This window comes from Acipenser ruthenus, chromosome 29, assembly GCF_902713425.1.
Source record: "Acipenser ruthenus chromosome 29, fAciRut3.2 maternal haplotype, whole genome shotgun sequence".
NCBI lineage: Eukaryota > Metazoa > Chordata > Actinopteri > Acipenseriformes > Acipenseridae > Acipenser > Acipenser ruthenus.
Window position 1 is genome coordinate 1,720,942 of NC_081217.1, and position 19,361 is coordinate 1,740,302.

General features: G+C 43.2%; 2 protein-coding genes across 4 annotated transcripts in view; both read left to right on the forward strand.

Annotated features, from left to right (window-relative positions):
- LOC117433529 (purine nucleoside phosphorylase-like) overlaps positions 1-11,454 on the forward strand; it is a 29,216-nt gene extending 17,762 nt beyond the window's left edge. The window contains exons 2-8 of one of the 2 annotated variants that reach the window (XM_059004325.1): positions 6,255-6,435; positions 7,355-7,518; positions 7,656-7,759; positions 8,876-9,051; positions 9,351-9,541; positions 10,187-10,473; positions 10,918-11,454. In XM_059004325.1, coding sequence (XP_058860308.1) covers positions 6,278-6,435; positions 7,355-7,518; positions 7,656-7,759; positions 8,876-9,051; positions 9,351-9,541; positions 10,187-10,449 — 1,056 coding nt within the window. In that variant the 5' untranslated portion in view covers positions 6,255-6,277 and the 3' untranslated portion in view covers positions 10,450-10,473; positions 10,918-11,454. Of the gene's footprint in view, positions 1-6,254; positions 6,436-7,354; positions 7,519-7,655; positions 7,760-8,875; positions 9,052-9,350; positions 9,542-10,186 lie in introns of both variants that reach the window. The other variant, XM_059004324.1, reaches the window with a different exon arrangement.
- A 1,238-nt stretch (positions 11,455-12,692) lies between these two features.
- Positions 12,693-18,590, forward strand: LOC131702111 (uncharacterized protein C20orf96-like). Of its 2 annotated transcripts, XM_059004032.1 has the most exons (11): positions 12,693-12,743; positions 13,118-13,200; positions 13,306-13,453; positions 13,606-13,730; positions 14,101-14,259; positions 14,700-14,799; positions 15,507-15,664; positions 15,760-15,861; positions 16,336-16,422; positions 16,839-16,951; positions 18,335-18,590. In XM_059004032.1, the coding sequence occupies exons 2-11, from the start codon at positions 13,141-13,143 to the stop codon at positions 18,393-18,395; spliced, it is 1,113 nt and encodes a 370-aa protein (XP_058860015.1). In that variant the 5' UTR covers positions 12,693-12,743; positions 13,118-13,140; the 3' UTR covers positions 18,396-18,590. The 2 variants fall into 2 exon arrangements, with proteins under 2 accessions (XP_058860015.1, XP_058860014.1); XM_059004031.1 differs by lacking the exon at positions 12,693-12,743 and having other exon boundaries at positions 13,042-13,200.
- The last annotated feature ends 771 nt before the right edge of the window (positions 18,591-19,361 follow it).

Below are 19,361 nucleotides of genomic sequence, written 5' to 3' on the forward strand. Positions count from 1 at the left end.
GATTTCCCAGGGTCTGCTGTTGCAGTGTTTTAAGGGTTAATGCTCTGCGCTGTGTTGTGTCACAGCTCCTGTTTCCACGCAAGCGTTCACTGCCTCTGGCCACAGACTCTCATGAATAAACCCAGAAATGTCTCCATATCTCAGACTGACAGTGTGCAGCCCCCCACTGTGTGATTATCCGACCATGACCTCAAGCCCAAGCCTGCAAAGCAGCAGGGGTCCCATTATCAAACCGAGGCAGCAGAACCTCAATAAAACTGCCATAATCCAGGCTGACAGAGCCAGTTGTTACCCAGCACTCCGACCCCCCCCCCCACCCCTCCCCTCCCTAAACTGAATCTTTAGAAAAGCCGCATCAGTGGAACCATATTCTATCAGCACTGTTTGAAATCAGGCTGGTAAATGAAGTCATGAAGGGTGTCGGGGCATGGCCAGGACAGCCAGGTCTGATTGCACTGCGCGGAAGGTTCCCCAGCAGCATGTGAAACAATGCTACACAGCTACTTCAGCATGTAGGGGAATCAGTCACCCCCCTTGATTCCACTTTACATCTAACGATTCACTCTGCCAATGCATTGTGCAAACTGACAGATTACAATGGGGACATAACTGCAATGGTTTGCTAGCTCTGTGTGTGTCTGTTTAATGGTGGTCGGCCTGCAGTCTTAACATGTATCAGATCGCGTGGGATGAGTTCCAGCTCATGCAATCGAGACACGTTTAGCAGTTAATGGGATTAGATCATAGAGGTAAAGGTCATGCGGTAAGGAAATAACGAGGTCACAGCAAGAGTTCACAGGGAAACCGAGGGGATTCAGCAAGGTAAGACAGTGGGAACTGCCTGCAATTCTGCTCTGTTTTTAACATGGTTGGTATAAATGTGTCAATCGCCTAGTTGGTGACGTCGAAGCATATAAACTGTGTTGCATAGCATATAACCACCAGAAAGAAACAATAATAATTCTGTGAAAGGCAGTTTACATAGGCAGTGTAGAATGGACAGCCAGGTGCAGCGTGTTGCATTGATAGCCATGGTGTGTGATAAATCAGTCTCCATGTCTATCCAGTTCTTGGACCCCCTCCTGCGAGACTGGCAGCAAAGACGCCGATTAGTGGCAGTTATGATGAAGGCTTTGTGATGCCGACACCTGCCTGCTATCAGCTGGGCTGACACTGCTAGGAATACTCTCTCTTTCTGCGACCCCTAGAGCCCAGAGATGGCAGTGCTTCATGAACACTACTGACCACTGGCCGTCATCAAAGTGTGTGGGGCTGCAGTTCAGCCGGACTGGACTTCCTCCCCTACCCCCTCAATTGCCAGTTCTCCGATCCAGCCGCTCCCAGAAGCAGTCCTTTACCTCCAGGCGTTAATGACCTTCGTGATGCAGCTCCATGGAGTTGGCAAGGCTGCTTCCCACAGCCTGTCTCCGCGCACTGCTGCCAGATATACCTTCTCTTCCAGATAGCCCCACATGTGTTCAGTGGGATTGAGGTCAGGTGGTCAGGGATGGCCAAGTCATCTCTTTAATTTCATCTCAACCTTGACATTCCTTCCAGTCAGTGAGAAGTTCATGCCCAGCAATCTGGCTCTCTCAGAGGAGGTAGTGCGTGTGCGTGTGTGTGTGTGTGTGGTTAATATGTGAATGGAATGTGCATCTGTATTCTGCTGCCATTAGTTCTTAATGACTGCTTTGAAGTGTTTCTGCGTTTGTTTTAATCTTCATCGTAATTATTAAGGTGAACCCTTCCCCATATTGTTCGTGAACCAGCCCCTGATGATCGTTAGGGTCAATTGCATTCTTCCTGTGCTCTTTTTAACTACGCCAGCAATCACATAATACAACTTACTGTATAGAAACCTGAAAAGGACCCTGCAATCACAATGTATAGAGCACCTACAGCAAGGCTTGGTAAGTACACTTTCTAGTCTTTTTGTTGAACAGACAGTAAAGGTTAAACATAGTGACCTCTACTTCTCTCCTATTCCAGCTTTACAGCACAGTGTTGAGAGACAGCCAGTGTGCATGTTGTTACACACAGCATGTTCAGTGAAGGGGGTTTGTCATGCCTGAGGAAACATCTGTCCTGTAGATGAAATGTACGAGTGTAGTAGAACAGCACAGAAAAGGAAAGGAGCGGTAGAAAAAAGAGACACAAAACACAACACACGCATTACCAGCACACGCTTTACCAGCACACGCATTACCAGCACACGCATTACCAGCACACGCATTACCAGCACACGCATTACCAGCACATGCATTACCAGCACACGCATGACCAGCACATGCATTACCAGCACATGCATTACCAGCACATGCATTACCAGCACACGCATGACCAGCACACGCATTACCATCCTATATACTGGTATAAGTGGATCACCTTTGATGAGCCCCAAACCAGCCCCAGTGTGATGTGCAGACAGCACTTGCAGATCATCTCATGTTTAGACTCTTAATAACACAGAGAATTAAACCCAATGAATCCTGCTGTGTGGTTCCGCTATTGCACCGTGGATCTAATGGTGTGAACCCACAACCGCCCCAATGCTTTCACTGTGCTTTAGTGCACTTCATTGCTGGGGCTTTGCTATAGTAAACTTGTATACCAAGCGAGCCAAAGGAACATCTCTCTCAGCAAAGGGGGTTACACTTAGGAGTTCAATATATTATTATTCCGTAGGTGCCCCCATCACAGCAGTACAGTGCAGCGAAACTTCACTCGTGTGAACTGGGGAGCACACAATGATCCGGGTGTGTGATGTGCTCTAATTATAAAGATGCCTCAGTCTGAGCCTCATGCATAACCTTTGCTGCTGATTCATTACCTTCATAAATTAGGAAGATGAATGCAGCCTAATTTATTACACAGCCCATAAATCTGGTGTTAAGGATGGATTGTAGTAGGCGTCGGTGTGCGATGAAACCAGTGGCAGCTCAGTCTTACCACTAATTGTTTCTGGGACGGGATTGAGTTCTGTAAACTGCACCTCAGTGTCACTGTGTCAGTATGGAAAAGCAATGGCTTTACCTTAGTAACGAAGCAGGCAAACAGATTCAGAAAGGTGGACCCTGCCCAAGGCAAACTGGAAAGAAAGAGGCAGCAGATTCGGCTTTCATTTTTCATCCACCAGTTTGAAGGCTTCAGGTTTTCCCGTGACCCTGAACTGATTAAAAGAGGAATATTATAAAGCAGTTATTTCTCCCTGTTGTGAGTTCACACACCCCCTCATCAACACTGTCCGACTGCTTCTTCTTCATCTCTCCCTTGCTCATCAAAGCGTGATGAAACTTGGTAAGGACATTCTGTTGAACAACTTATTAAGAGCATCAGAATCTGGGGACAGTTCACCAAACTGTCCACTAGATGTCAGGCTAATGATGGTCAAGTAATTCAACGCTGAATACCAATGAAATTCTGTGCGTGTCATGCATTCACTCCGTACAGAATGACTGAATGCACCATTTGTGTTGCTTAAGTTTGAATATTAACAATCCCACTACAGTACGGCTGAATGTGACTCTGTTTGCACCAGGAGTTAAAGTTATTTAATGGTGCAAAGTAACACAAATGTATCCCAGAATGTGTTCATGACAGTAAATGGCACGTGCATTTACAGAAGAGGTATTCCGATGACTGAGCTGCTAAATCAAAGCTTCAGAAGCCTTTACACTGGCTGTCTTAATGCCAAGGAGAGAGGAAAACACACTCCAATCAGGACTTGTAAGAGACAGCAAAGGGCATCTGCCTTCAAACCTCCAGTCTGTTAAGTGTGATTCAATGGATACTAATTTGCCTAATGGAATACGTGCATGTCAGGTTTTACTTTGAATGCCTTTGCTGCCGGGTAACAATCCTTTAAACTCGTGTCTTTTACTAAACAGAGCCAGTGCGTTTGGATTGGCGTTTGGTTGTGCAGAGTTTTAGTGCTCTACTCTAAGGTTGTACCAACGAACACAGTGTCACATGGATCTCATGTGCTGCAGATTACCAGAGCTGGTCCAGAGCCCATCTTTAATGGGATTAACCAGAGCGGCATTCAGTGCCTATTGCACTGCCACACGCGCACACACACACACACGCACACGCACACACACACACACACGCACACACACACACACACACACACACACACATGCACATGCATATGCACACACACACACACGCACACACACACACTGCTGGACAGCTGTACCTGGAGACTGGGAGAGCACAGCACCTCTGTAAACTTAATACAGCAAGCAAAAATAGCATTTGTAAAAGTTTAGCACAGTTCATCCTGGTTTGCCAGGTTTATTAATATGCTTCAGCATACCTCTCTGGGCTATGCAATGCTTACCTATGCTTTCCCATGCTTTCACTGTGCTGTATCACACTTTGCTGTGCTTTTACTATGGGACACGGTTAGAAGGGGACAGCACAGCAATCAAATGATCTGTTGTTGTGCTACTGCTAATATTACACTACTACAGGAGAGAACACTCAATAAACTGACAAAACATGTCATCAAAACTGCACCAACCACAGCATGTTCGAAACCTCAACGGGACACTGCCCAGCTGCATCAGGAAAACCTACCAATATATATATATATAATGTTGCAGCTAAAAAATATTAGTTCTCTGTATCAAGTGCAGTATGTTAATTTTAAACAAGTAAACATGTATAACATTGCATATCAGATCATTAATATGCAATGTTATGCTTCTATAAGGATGCTCGTGGGAAATTGAGTTCATGGGACTAGGCAGCCCACGCTTGCTCATACTTCCAGCTGATTCAATAAAGCTAACAAGCATCACTTGGATAGATTGGGGGAAATAGCTTGCAATTGCATTGACCTTACAAGGTAGCAAATTGAATTTCTAGTCCCATGCCTTAGATTTCTCCACTGGACATTGCTGGTAATTCACCTCACATGCTGCTTCGTTTCTGCACGGGATGATTGAAGAGCGAAACAGGCATGGCTGCTGAGAGCAGCACAGAGCAGACCTGGCAGGGGCTACAGAGAACAGCCCAGAGCAGACCCGGCAGAGGCTACAGAGAACAGCACAGAGCAGACCTGGCAGAGGCTACAGAGAACAGCACAGAGCAGACCTGGCAGAGGCTACAGAGAGCAGCACAGAGCAGACCTGGCAGAGGCTACAGAGAGCAGCACAGAGCAGACCTGGCAGAGGCTACAGAGAACAGCACAGAGCAGACCTGGCAGAGGCTACAGAGAACAGCACAGAGCAGACCTGGCAGAGGCTACAGAGAGCAGCACAGAGCAGACCTGGCAGAGGCTACAGAGAACAGCACAGAGCAGACCTGGCAGAGGCTACAGAGAACAGCACAGAGCAGACCTGGCAGAGGCTACAGAGAACAGCACAGAGCAGACCTGGCAGAGGCTACAGAGAGCAGCACAGAGCAGACCCGGCAGAGTCTACAGAGAACAGCACAGAGCAGACCCGGCAGAGGCTACAGAGAACAGCACAGAGCAGACCTGGCAGAGTCTACAGAGAACAGCACAGAGCAGACCCGGCAGAGGCTACAGAGAACAGCACAGAGCAGACCTGGCAGAGGCTACAGAGAGCAGCACAGAGCAGACCTGGCAGAGGCTACAGAGAACAGCACAGAGCAGACCTGGCAGAGGCTACAGAGAGCAGCACAGAGCAGACCTGGCAGAGGCTACAGAGAGCAGCACAGAGCAGACCCGGCAGAGGCTACAGAGAGCAGCACAGAGCAGACCTGGCAGAGGCTACAGAGAACAGCACAGAGCAGACCTGGCAGAGGCTACAGAGAACAGCTGTTGCTTAATTTAGAATTAGATATAGCCAAAAGTTTTGCATCACCTACAATTTTAGGATTGAAACTTTTTTTTTTTTTTTTTTAATGTCTGAACATAATCTACCGGAAGCCATAATTGTAGTACAGTATTTCATGTTAGATTTCCATTTTTCCATTTTTGTAAGTTTTTTGTTAAGTATATGGTTTCATTCTTCTTTATGAAGCAAAATGAATGAATTCTATAGGGTACACACACACATTAGAATCAGAAACTAAGTTTTACGCATGACCAACTACAAGATGCATACCTAACCATGAAAACGGTCACGCTTATCGAAAACAAACATCAAAATGCCCATGCAACTTGCCAAACGAATCTGAGAAGTGTAATTGAACTATCACGCCCCCATCACATCCCTAATTATATTAGGAGTGGCCTTTTACATCATAAGCAATAACCAATCATATCTCCTCTGTGTAACTAGACCCATTATAAGGACATGTATTGATGCTGCCTGTGATCTTCTGGAAGACTCAACGAGCCACTCACAGGGGAGTTCATCTGAGTGCTGCTGTTCAACACAGAGAAGGGTCTGGAAAGCAGAACATTCAGGACGTCAGGAATTCTTGGTTAGCTTTTACAATGCATACCAAGGAACAAATATGGTAAGAGATGCTTTTTATTACTGCCCTGCACAGCACAAGGACAATAACAAAGCATTCACTTTGCAGATTAGCTTTCTGAAACCGAAGAGTTATACAATCTGCACGTGTCGCTACTTATAGTTCAAAGATGAGCCATTTATTGTTTGTGAATGCCGAGGTTCAGAATAAGACAGCATATAACACACGAAGGACTCCGGAGTGATGCGCGGTAGAGTATTGTCAAGGCTAGGAAAATTACTGGAATGGAAACTGGCATGTCGGATTTTAACTCCTACAAAGAATGCAAGGATAACTGCAGTCGTCATGCCCAGTATTTCAAAAAGTTTGATCTAACAAATGCAGCTTTGACAGGAAATAACCTACATTCTTGACACTAATTTAACAGTTTGAGGCTAATTTAGTAAGAATGTCCTCTCTGAAAGCTACGGCTGCTGAGCAAGTGTACAGCAACCATTGTGTGTGTCACAGTGAGGTGCGTGATTCACTGAATAGTGGATTATATATATATATATATATATTATATATATATATATATAATCTGATTCGTTAACCAAATAAACCAAGTCCGTGTGATTTTTCTTGATTGCTTAAAAGTTGTCTGGATATGCTAATATCTGTAAGCCAGTACACAAACTAGTTAAAGGAGTTTTAAACATCTTTATGTTCCTTGTAAACGGCTCCCTTGGATTATGAGTGTGCCACATACATTGAGACGCACTGGAATCTGCATGCTTGCTTTGCTAATCATCCTTGGCTGTTTCTTCTAGTTTTAGTAAAAGTGGTGCACTGAAGCTGCAAAAACTGCTTTTCTTGTTTCGCAACACTAGCACTAATCTTAGATTACGTAACCTAATTAACATTAGGCAGTCCAAGATTGGTGCTGACCTGTTTTCAATAAGCTTTGCCTCTCGTTCCCCAGCCATGAAGAGTACCAGCAGACTGCGGACTGGCTCCTGTCCCACACCAAACACCGGCCAAAGGTAGCCATCATCTGTGGCTCAGGGCTGGGCTTGCTGGCCGACACCCTCAAGTGTCAGGAATCCTTCGACTATTCCGACATCCCCAGCTTTCCACAGAGCACAGGTAACAGACTCAGCAATGTGTTAACCTTCTGACAGCTATTTCACTTTGCAAGGACAGCTTATTAAACCCACAGCATGACTTAAGGAAGACGGTTATGCCCCAGAGTCCAGCGATCTCATTCCTGTCTCGTTTCTCAGTGCAGGGTCATGCCGGCAGGCTGGTATTCGGGGAGTTGAAAGGGAAGACCTGCGTCTGCATGCAGGGTCGCTTCCACACGTACGAAGGATACCCACTCTGCAAGGTAAGCATGAAGCACACAGCCAGCCGGGGAGGAGCATTCATTCCTCATCACCCTCGCTTAATAAAGAAAACAATTATGCAATAGTGTCCCAGACTGAGAAAACTACCAGGCACTGTGGCACGCTTTTTCACAGCATGCATTATCTTCAATTAACCTGGTCACTGAAATCAACTCGTTTGTGTAATTACACTGGCATTGATGGCATTTACAGTGTTACTGCTGGGCAATTAGAATTCAATCAGTAGGTAATCATTCATTTCTTTGATCCCTTCCACACTTTTTCAGAACTAACGCTGAAGTCATTCTGAATCGGGACAGTGTTATCAGGCACAGGCTGAACTTTTAGTCTAGTTTGTGTTACCTGTGTTTAATCAGTGTCACGGTGTCTGTGTTTAGCATGGCTTGCCATGGTTTTCAATAAGCTTTGCCACACCTCTCTGGGTTTACAATGCGTACCTATGCTTCACCATCTTTTCACTGTGCTTTGTTATAACACTTCGCTATGCTTTTACTATGGGAAACTTTTCTCTGGGGTGTCTTCCCTGGTTAAACTGCTCTCAGCCGGTTCAGCTGCAGGGTCAGCCCAAAGTAAAACAACCCTTTCCCACGTGCAAGTCAGAGCGAAGCAGCAATCAACGGATTCCGTAATGACTGTGATCACGATGGGTTCAGCGCATGCCAGATACCAGGGGGCAGATTTGAATCAATACCCTTCTCATGGTTTTAGATAATGATGTAATTGAAGCATTAAATCACGTTACAGTAGAAACAAGCTGTTATCCAAGACTAGTGGCGTGTATAGTAGATCCCATTCTTGAGTCCCGCTACTCTAGGATTGATTCTCCAGCATGCCATATCACCCAATGCAATGTGCCCCCAGTCCGTACCCCTGCTCAGCTCTGCACGCTCTGTGCTCCCCCTGGCAGGTGACTGATTCTCCAGCATGCCATATCACCCAATGCAACGTGCCCCCAGTCCGTACCCCTGCTCAGCTCTGCACGCTCTGTGCTCCCCCTGGCAGGTGACTGATTCTCCAGCATGCCATATCACCCAATGCAACGTGCCCCCAGTCCGTACCCCTGCTCAGCTCTGCACGCTCTGTGCTCCCCCTGGCAGGTGACTTTCCCAGTGCGTGTGTTCAAGCTGCTGGGGGTCGAGACGCTGATCGTGACGAACGCAGCCGGGTCCCTGTCAGACAGCTACAAGACCGGAGACATCATGATCATTAAAGATCACATCAACCTGCTGGGCTTCGCTGGCCAGCACCCACTGAACGGACCCAACGATGAACAGTGAGTTCCGTTAATGCACTTGCTGTACACTGTGTGGAGTCTGAATGGGGCACAACTACTGGGGCTCCCTGCATGTGACTCCCTGCTCCAACACAAGGGGGGCCGAGCATTACACAACTGCTGTAGTATTGTCATAAAGAGGCAGAAGCCTATTGATCTTCATTTAGGCCTGACTTTATTTCTGTTTTGACCTGGAAAACCAGCTCAGAACTTTAGTGTAACCGCTCCTGCCCTGTCCCCTGCATTGTTTCTTGTTGCATAAAAAATGGGTCCTGTCCTTTTCTTTTGTTTGTTTGGAGGTTTGGACCCCGTTTCCCCCCCATGTCCAGTGCCTATGACAAAGACCTGCGCAAGCTGGCCCTGGACATCTGCGAGAAGCTGGACTGCTCTTGCTTCATGCAGGAGGGGGTTTACTGCATGGTCGGGGGCCCTAACTTCGAGACAGTAGCAGAGGCACGCTATCTTCACAAAATGGGAGCCGATGCAGTCGGTATGACATGACCACATACAGATACTATTCATCTCACTTTCAGAGGGGTCCCGTAATCAGATCATCTTGGAGAAGGGACAGCCCTTTATATACTGCGGAACTGGTTATGAGACAGCATGGTCACGGCTCCCATTTGCCCCATAATGCCACTCCACTGGCACTTTCATTCTCATTACAAGGCAGAACACAGAGAGCACGACCTCGTAACTATGGCTCCCAATGATTATGAAGTGGGAGCTCTCTAGCTATATTATATATATATATATACTGTATATATATATATATATACACACAAACATAACCCTTAGATCATATTGATCTAAACTATATTCCTAAATTCAGCCCCAGTCTCTTCTGAGTTAGGAACCCCTGGTGCCCGCTGGAATTTGACACATATGGTGGTAGCGGTGGGATTGACAGGGCAAGGCTACCCATTACAGAGCTGGAGACTGGGGTGCAAACCGGGTACCTTGCGCTTGCCAGCCCAGATCCTAACCAAACGAGCCAGGCTGGTTACACACCTGACGTGCTGCGTTCCTGTGCACCAGACGCAGCCTCGTGGCCCCTCTGTTCTCTTCACCCTGCGCTACAGCAGGAGGCGTCTCTTGATTGGCTGTTTCTTTTCCCGACCGGTTTGTTTTCCAGGCATGAGCACGGTCCCGGAGGTGCTGGTGGCAAAGCACTGCGGGCTGAAGGTCTTTGGCCTCTCCCTCATCACAAACAAGGTAGAGAAGGAGTACAACGACAAGGAGATGGTGAACCACGAGGGGGTGCTGGGGGTGAGCAAGACGAGGGCCGGCACGCTGCAGGCTCTGGTGACGGAGCTCGTGGGCCAGCTTGACATCAGCATCAACGCTGCAGACGAGGGCTGCCACACATCCCTGGCTACCCTGGATCGCTCCAGTTAGGGTGCCTTCCCGGGTCATTAAAAGGTCACAGTTTGTAATCTTATGCTTCCACATCCATGTAGATTACGACAGCAGCACCACACTGTCAGCACTGTAAACTGAGTCTGATAAATCAGGTTACAATGTTACCACCACAGACACGCACTATATGAATCGGTTGTCAATAGTATTAATCTCATCAGTGTTTCCTGTTGGATGAATATAGATTTTTCTAAAGTCAGTTTGCACTTTTAACAACCCTGTTCTGTTCAGAGGTCCTGGCCAACCTACTGCAGACTGAGGGAGGAGGACGTGTCAGGAAATCATAGTTTCCTGTGTGATTACATCGAGCGCAGTGGGGCTCAGGTGAAAATAAACAGTTTCAAACTGGGTAACCACAAACCTCGTGCTCCCTGCATCCTGTAGTTGTTACAACGGGTTACAACACAATAATATCCACTTGTTTTTTTTTTATTTCCGATCTCTCAGACTGGGGTGACTTCTGTGATTAGGGTTAGAGCTTCTTCAAACAGGAGACTGCACACGTAAGGCATTACTGTGAAGAGGTCCATGCATTCCCAAAGATATCCAGCTCTCTCTATCGACCTGTCCACATCACGGTTACCTGGGAAGCACTGCGTCAGAGTGTGACGCACTAACAGCACCTCAAAATGAAAGGAAAAAGAACAAGCGAGCCGTCGCTATGTCAGGGCCACTCAATTAACATCCAATACTGAGCTGTTTTATTATTATCATCATCATTATTATTATTATTATTATTATTATTATTATTATTATTATTATTATTATGTATAACATTTGGTTTGTTTCCCATGTATTAATGGATTATTTTAATACAGTACACTTTACAATCAAGTCAAGGTTTCGTGGATTAGCTGAAAGTTTGACAGATCTTGTCAAAATTATGAGGATGGGTGATGCTGAAATGAAAAAAATAAAGTTTAAAAATATATATATACACATTCTCTGCATTAATAAATATATCTGTATCAAATAAAATAATTAACACAATTTTCTTGCCTGGTTTTTTTTTTTTTTTTTTTTTTTTTACTAATAAAAACTGTACCAGTAGGAACAGTCATCATCGTTTAAGAAACGCCCCGAGTCGTTCACTGTCTGTAACAGGGCTGTCAAATGGGCGCTTCGAGAGCCGGTGTAAATTATTATTATTATTATTATTATTATTATTATTTATTTCTTAGCAGACGCCCTTATCCAGGGCGACTTACAATTGTTACAAGATATCACATTATTTTTACATACAATTACCCATTTATACAGTTGGGTTTTTACTGGAGCAATTTAGGTAAAGTACCTTGCTCAAGAGTACAGCAGCAGTGTCCCATACCAGGGATTGAACCCACAACCCTCCGGTCAAGAGTCCAGAGCCCTAACCACTACGCCACACTGCTGCCCGTGCTACCCGATGCGTCTGACTCGGGAGCGTCACATTCAGAGCTCCAAAGCAGAAACACGCCACAGCCCTACCATCTCATCTGGGTGGCCTCCTCATCACTGATCTAATTAACTACATCTAATTAACTGCACCATTCTCCATACTGCAGCGCATAATCAAGCATGTTGCCAAAGAGATGCCAATGTCAAGACTAGCATTAACCCTGTCATCCTCATATGAGGATGCTATCCACGCCCTATAAACTAATGCAATGGCAAACTTATTTTTATTTTTTTTAATTAAATGAAAGATATATTTATTGTGTGTTCAAAACGACTTTTTTCAGCTATTTTCAATATTTCAAGCATGAAAGGGTTACAATTTGTGGGATTTAAAAAAAAAAAAATACTTCATGTATTGTCAATCCCGGACTTTGACGAATGGATCCTCTTAAAACTGAATCTAAATACTAAATGTATTTTTTTACTTTCAAATGTCATTGCCCAGTTCTCCAGCAGGGGGCAGAAAATACTGCGTGGAAGCACACGTCAGTCGTTGCCATGGTAAACCAACACACGCGTGTTTTAAGTGAATATTTGTGTATTATTATTTATATAGCTTGAGTAATTTATCTTTTCAAACTCGTTTGTTTGTCCCCTTTCTTCAAAAGACATTCGAGAACTGAAAAAACCCACAGCCCACAACTTACACTGAGCCACGTAATATATATATAATTACAATGCTGGATTAATTTAAGCGAAGCGAGTGTCGTGTTTTCTGTTTTGGGTTTCTGAACAGGAATTTGAAATTTAAACAGAACACAACGGGACTGTGTGAGATATTACTGTATCTTTTTTTAAATGTATTTATTTGTCCTTGTTTTTGAATGCCGGTTCAGGTACGTGCATTTTATTATATTATTGTAACATGACACGCTGTGACAGTTTGATAAACTGCAGACCATTCATCAGACATCATTTCTTTAAGAACAGCGTGTTCTTGTTGGTTCACCTCTGCTTGTACATGTGTGGAGGCGCTACTGTACTAATTATTACAAACCGAATCACTCACTCGGCAGCTGAATTTCAGTTCAACACATAAAGACGTGCTAATTGGTAATTAACACATCTTTCATTAAGGCATTGTTCTATGATGTAAATGTCTAGATGTTAAAGAAAACGTGTTTTTTTTTTTTTTTTGCATTCAAAGTCCCATTCATTGTGTTTATTTTGGTGTAATAATTAGTGAAAGTGTATTTTGTTTTCGTTGCAGTTACCGTTATGGAAATTTAAATAATGACTTCTGCAGCCCCCAACAAACTTGCAGAGTCTCTACATGCGAATTTCAATACAGCGGTGAGTTTAGAACTACAAGTACCTTTTGGCGCATCAGCAATACATACCGAAACAATACGCATTGAAATTCCTCCTTGCATTAACAGATTGTAACAATACTTTCAGGATTACCGCAAGTGGGAGCGCCAGGACAGGAAAGATAAAGCGGTGAAGAAACACACAGGGCGGAAGTCCTCTCTCCCCCCAGTACAGCAGCACGGCTCCACACCTCTTTCTGCCGACACCGTCTCTACAGCGACTGCCTCCGTATCGGGTGAGAAAAGGCTGTTTGCATAAGGATGAGGACCGCCTTTAAGTGTCTGAATGAAGACAAGGGGGGGTTCTTGACTGAAGTCTTTGTTTTATTGGGTCTAATATTAGACAGCCGCTGTTGAAATGCCCTGTTGCAATGTATCATTTCTGTAGGTAAATCCAGTCCCACAACAACCAGAACACGTGTCAGGACACCTTTGTGTAAGAAAAAGAAGAAAAAAACTGTTAGGAGCGACCCCAGTGGTCTTCACACAGAGGAGAGCTACGGAGTGCTCCAGGTAATGATTCCAGGAATAGGGAGCAGAGAGACGGCTTTGAAGCTTCCACCGTGACACACCTGTAAATGAAAGATACATCTGCCTTTTCCTAATGTTTCATTTCTGACCAGTTTTTAATACCCTGTTGTTGTGTGTGCGTGCGCTTCACTGTTGTTTTTGTTCTGTGTGTGCGGGTCGCTGCTTATCCAGGTGTACTGTACTTATCGTTACAAACCGAACCAGTTACTTCAGTTCAGCAGGTGTGATGCACTTTACATCTGTGAGCAGTTTCTGTAACCCTGACAGTACAAGTGTAGTGAGGGGGGTAGGAAATGCTGTGTGAAGATGGCTCTGTGTTTCTAATGGCATGCTCTGCTGGACGTGTGTTTAGGTGCGGATTAAGTCAAAGAAGCAAGCGATTGCAGAGTATGAGGCCCACTGTGCAGCGCTGCAGGACGCCAACATGAGGCTGGCGGAGGAGTTAGACACCAAGGATGGGAATGCTGTGGTAAATGCCAGAGAGTTCCTGGTTCAGCATGAAAGACTTGGGGTAAGCGTGCCAACACTGACTGTAGCAGAGCATCTCAACGCTACCCACAACAGTCTACGAATGAGCTGATCTCCGTCCCTAAAAACAGTCAGGAAATCCAGAAATGTTTCCATGTGTGCCTCTAGTTATGAACAGTACATGCAGCTGCCCTCTTTGGGACCTGCCGTTGCCAGCAGCTGGGCCAGCTAATACAGAAAGTGACAAAGGAGGGAGTCTCTTTCAATCAACCAGAACGTAGCTGATCCTATTACACCACTAGTGTTTAGATCTGCCGGTATTTAGATTATTACAATAGATCTCCAGGGTATTATGATTGACTTTACTAAATGTGACGAGCACTCAGCGCAGCAGCCAGTTGTTCCCCTCAGCTTCACCTCTTGATATCTGCTGCTGGTTCAGCGTGCTGAGCTTTAACTGCTAATGATTTCTTTGCTTTTTAGAGCTACATTTCAGCTTTCAGTGAGTGGAGTAGCAGACAGATTAAGGAAAAAAGAGCTGACCTTGAGGATAAAGAGAGCATGGCACAGAAAGATTGTGATGGTCAGTATGACAAAATGTGCGTGCGTGCGTGCGTGTGCCGTCTTAGAAGAGGTCCTAACTTTGTACTTTTATAATAATAAATAATAATCCCTTTGCAGGTCACATGTATACACGTCTGTGACTGTCACACAAACATGAAACGCAAAGCCAGTGTTAGAATGTGACGTGTGTCTGTCATGGCAGCAGCTAGATAGTCTATCAAACCAACTGGGACACTATCACCCTTCATGTAAATGTGCTTTATTTTGCTCTTATCAGCCCCCTATTTTACTGCATTTAATCCTGTACTTCAGAATACTGTAATCTGCCAAGTTTTTAACCTGTAGTACTTTGTATTTAATCACATCCTGATGTAACTATCACTATTTAATCATATCCTGATGTAACTATCACTATTACCTGCTGTATTATGGAATTGTGGTTTGTCAAACTTGTACTTTGCTTGAACAAAAGTTATTGTATTTCTTGCTCTTATTGTATTACTTGTATTGTAACGCTTGAAATGTTTTTGCTTACGATTGTAAGTCGCCCTGGATAAGGGCGTCTGCTAAGAAATAAATAATAATAATAATAATAATAATAATAATAATAACGATCTACCGTCGCGCACAGATAGTTGGCATTTTTTCTAATCCCAAACTTTCTTTTGTGTTCATATTTAAAATGCTTCTCTTTTTTTGTTTTTCTTTTTCACCACACAATGAAAGTGCTTGCAGAGCAACTGAAAGGAATGATGTCTAAAGTGAGGACAGCCCATGGAGATCTCTACACTCTGAAGACCTACAAGGACAAGAAGTATCCTGTGAAATCCCTGAGGATCGCGGAGATACAGCAAGAAATAAATAAACTAAAGGAGACCCATGAGGTGCTGTGCAGTATAGGGGCTCCTGAGGGTCACGAACACATGTCTTTAAATCAGTAACAAGCAACCTAGTAAATCACGGCAACACTTTCCAACAGGATGAAAAGGAAGACATCGAAATGCTGGCGCAGAGTGAAAGGGACAAGCTAGAGAAACTGATCAAGAACAAAAGCGATTGTATTTTGTCAGGGATTGCAGAGGTAAGCACGTTCTTGCAGAGCTGGGGCAGACCTGGAGTTTCATGCATGTTTCACTGTGCATTCAAAACCAAATAACAAACCAATATTGTTTTATTGTGAATAGCACGTGGCAAGGAATCAACCTGGCCGGAGCAAAATAAACCCAGGGAAAAGGCAGTGGTTGTTAAAACTTGAATTAAAGACTACAGTAAAATGCACACCAGGCTCAATAGCGTGTTTCCTAGTTGTAAATGGACGTAAGCCAGGTGCATTCCTTGAAGAAGCACCAGCGACTGCTGGTAACTGAAATATGCTTTTCAGTGACGCTGCCTGACAGAAAATGTGCAGAGCTGTCAGAGAGCACAGAGCTTTCCTTAGTCTTCAAGCTGATAGCAAAAGGCATCGGAGATGTACAGTGAATCACGACGCTCTAATGCAATAGAAACGCATTGTACTATTTCAAAATTCTCACCCCCCCCCACTCACCTTCTGTAGGGTAAGATGAGTTATGTTCCGGCTGCTATTAAAGAGATGGCCTTTCACAATACCGTGATGAAGAAAGAAATTGAAATTCACAGACGAGTAGGTGCTACTTTAATTATTATTATTATTATTATTATTATTAGTCGTAGTCGTACTTCTTTCTAAATACATTTTTCACAATCATTGAAATGCATAGGACCCTGGAATAATGACCCTATAATAAATCTATTGTTGTAAATGATACTGTTTGGAGGTGTCTTGTAAATACTGCACTGGGCAGTGAAGCATGTACTATTGTAACAGGTCTTGGTTAGTAAGGGTTTGTTAAACAACATACCAAAGGTAGTGCAGTTTAATTGTGCCCAGCACTGTGTTTCTTACCTAACAACATTGTCATTACCGGTAGATAAAAAGCAATACAAAACATTTTGTTTGAATAGGGATAATGCCTGTCCTCAAAATGGGGAAAATAAAAACTAAATTCAACTTTTTTTTTTTTTTTTTTCAACTTGCAGGTGGCCAAAGAACTGGAAGAAAAAAATCTTGAACTGGAAGAAAATATTACGCACCTCCTGCAAAACAGAAAAGACGTCAGGATGGAAATTTTCAATATACTGCCAAAATCAAAGTATGTTTGCATAAAAAAAGAAAAAAATGGTATTTAATATCGGCCCAGGCATGAAAAACTCGTCGCTCAAATTGAATTAATAATACAGTGAGTTAACTGTTTCACAGGAAGTCTATGTTTAATCAGTTGTTATTTAGGAACTCTACATTTAATCAGTTCATCAGTGGTTTTCTGTTTTATTGTTTTGTTTACGGTACCAGCTTTACATCTTTTTTTTTTTAACATATTCTCATTTTGTGAACATTTCTGTACTGTGGGTGCTGTCGAGTGATTGAAAACGAGGCATTTTGTGTTTGAATTGAAAGTGATGGTCTCAAGGAGTCGAATGGGTCAAAGTTCAAGTATATTTTCCTCTAGAGGAATTATCACTTTTTTGTCGTCCCTACTGTGATATTATGCCTTTTTTTAATGGCTCAGGATGCAAATATAGCCTTCATCCATGTATTATATATATATATATATAGATGTATATATAGAGAGAGAGAGAGATAGATATTGTAAAGTGGAGTTGGAATAAACACAGCAGAGTGAGAGAAGTTCCAGAGGTTGAATTCAGTACCAAATGTCTGAAACAACTACAAAGCCTTTTGTTTCTCAGTGAAATAAAAGGGGAATAATACTGTTCCAATGAAAAAGTACAGTTTCCCTGTAAAAGCTAACCGTCAGCAGTGAATAGTGGTGATTAATAGTAAAGCTAGAGATTTGAGACGGCTTTCTTTAGCACAACACCCTTTACATCTCACAGTTCAGCGTGACAATAAATACCCAAGTTCCTGGAAATATAAACCAGACTGTGATTTATTTGAATTGGACTGTAACAAGTTCAGTTTCCTCTCTTTTTTTCTTTTTTTTTTCTTGACAGAGTTCTAAGATTAAATAGGGTCCTCAAACCCCTGGAGAGAAAAACAAGCCAGGAGTCTCGTACATCATAGAATGTACCTGCACATGAACCCATTAGGATGAATGGTTTTAATCAATTCATCTAAATACATACCGCTGTCACTGGAATCATTCAGACCCGTGCTTTATGTATTTAACTTGAGAGATTAACGTGTGCTGATGGATTTTAGATTTCCACTCCCCACTCCACCCCCCAGCCCCCACTCCACCCCCCAAACCCTTCTTAGGATGGCAGCAGCACATAGCAGATTACAGATTACAAATATCTTGTTAGGGACTCATTAACGGTCGGACGCATAAACACATAAACTTTAGTTATTACACCTTTTTAAAAAAAAAAAAAAAAAAAAAAGGGGGGGGGAGTAGTTATTTCAGTTTTAACCAACAAAAACACAGGCGGTTCGTTGATGGCACAAGAAGTTCCCAATCCGGGGTTATGTGTGTATCCTGATTGTAATGGTATATTTTAATTTTGAATTTCAGATGTACTCCAGATATGGATGTGATCCTTAACCTCCCGAGAGAGGAGTGGCTTCCGATCTAGCTGCTCAGTGAAGAGGAGGTGTCTGTAGACAGTTGTCTGTATATTTCAGGGTAAACACCAGACTGTAAAACAGTGTATATACTGTAACATTATCTTTTTCTCACTGTACTGTAGAACTCGGATTCAGTTCAGACATCAGCCAATTAAATCTATCAAACAGAATTTCATATAAAAAAATAAAAAAAAAACAACCAACAGCAGCAGCAATATACTTCTGTATTATTTGAAATCTCAGAACTTCCACGCACCAATCAGGTAACTCCATTGCAGGACACTGCCAAACCGTAGTTGTCCGCGGAACATTCGGATGGAACGCCAAGCTTTACAAAAACAAAACGCCCCATAATGGGTTGTCTTGGCACAAGCAATGGGAATGTAGGGTGTTTGCTACCTGTTGAAAAAAAATAATAACTGTGCCCTGTACTGACTTCCTGTAGAACCACACAGTGAAATAGATTTGTATTGTGTATTAACAAAAAATGCATGTAGGAATAGCTAAGCTAGTAAATGCTCAATAAGTTCTTAGTATCACTGTAATGCTCAGGGCTGCAGTACCCCTAACAGTGCTGCAGTGCACAAATCATTTAGAAGTATGGCACACGATGTGGTTCATCAGCCTAATTATTTAAATTCTGCATCTCCGCTGACCTTGGTTAAAAAAAAAAAAAAAAAAATCAGCAAGGAAACTCAATGTGAAAAACATGAAATAAATTTAAAGCACAGAAACATTTTCATTGGAAACTTGATGAGCGAACACTTATTACTAATATTATTATTATTACTATTATTATTATTATTATTATTATTATTATTATTATTATTATTATTATTTATAACTATTTCCACTAGGTGGTGTATTTATTTATTTATTTTTTGATCCATCAAAGTTTCAGCCCGATAGCTGTGTGAATACAGGAGATAAGAAACATGAGATATTTCCAGCCTGTTACCCTAGAAGGGCTTTGG

Excerpts from the sequence above, each read along its gene's own strand:
- LOC131702111 (XM_059004032.1), top strand. The coding sequence starts at position 13,141 with ATGACTTCTGCAGCCCCCAACAAACTTGCAGAGTCTCTACATGCGAAT. Across the intron at positions 14,800-15,506 it reads GGCACAGAAAGATTGTGATG|TGCTTGCAGAGCAACTGAAA; the intron begins GTCAGTATGACA and ends ACACAATGAAAG. Across the intron at positions 16,423-16,838 it reads AAATTGAAATTCACAGACGA|GTGGCCAAAGAACTGGAAGA; the intron begins GTAGGTGCTACT and ends TTCAACTTGCAG.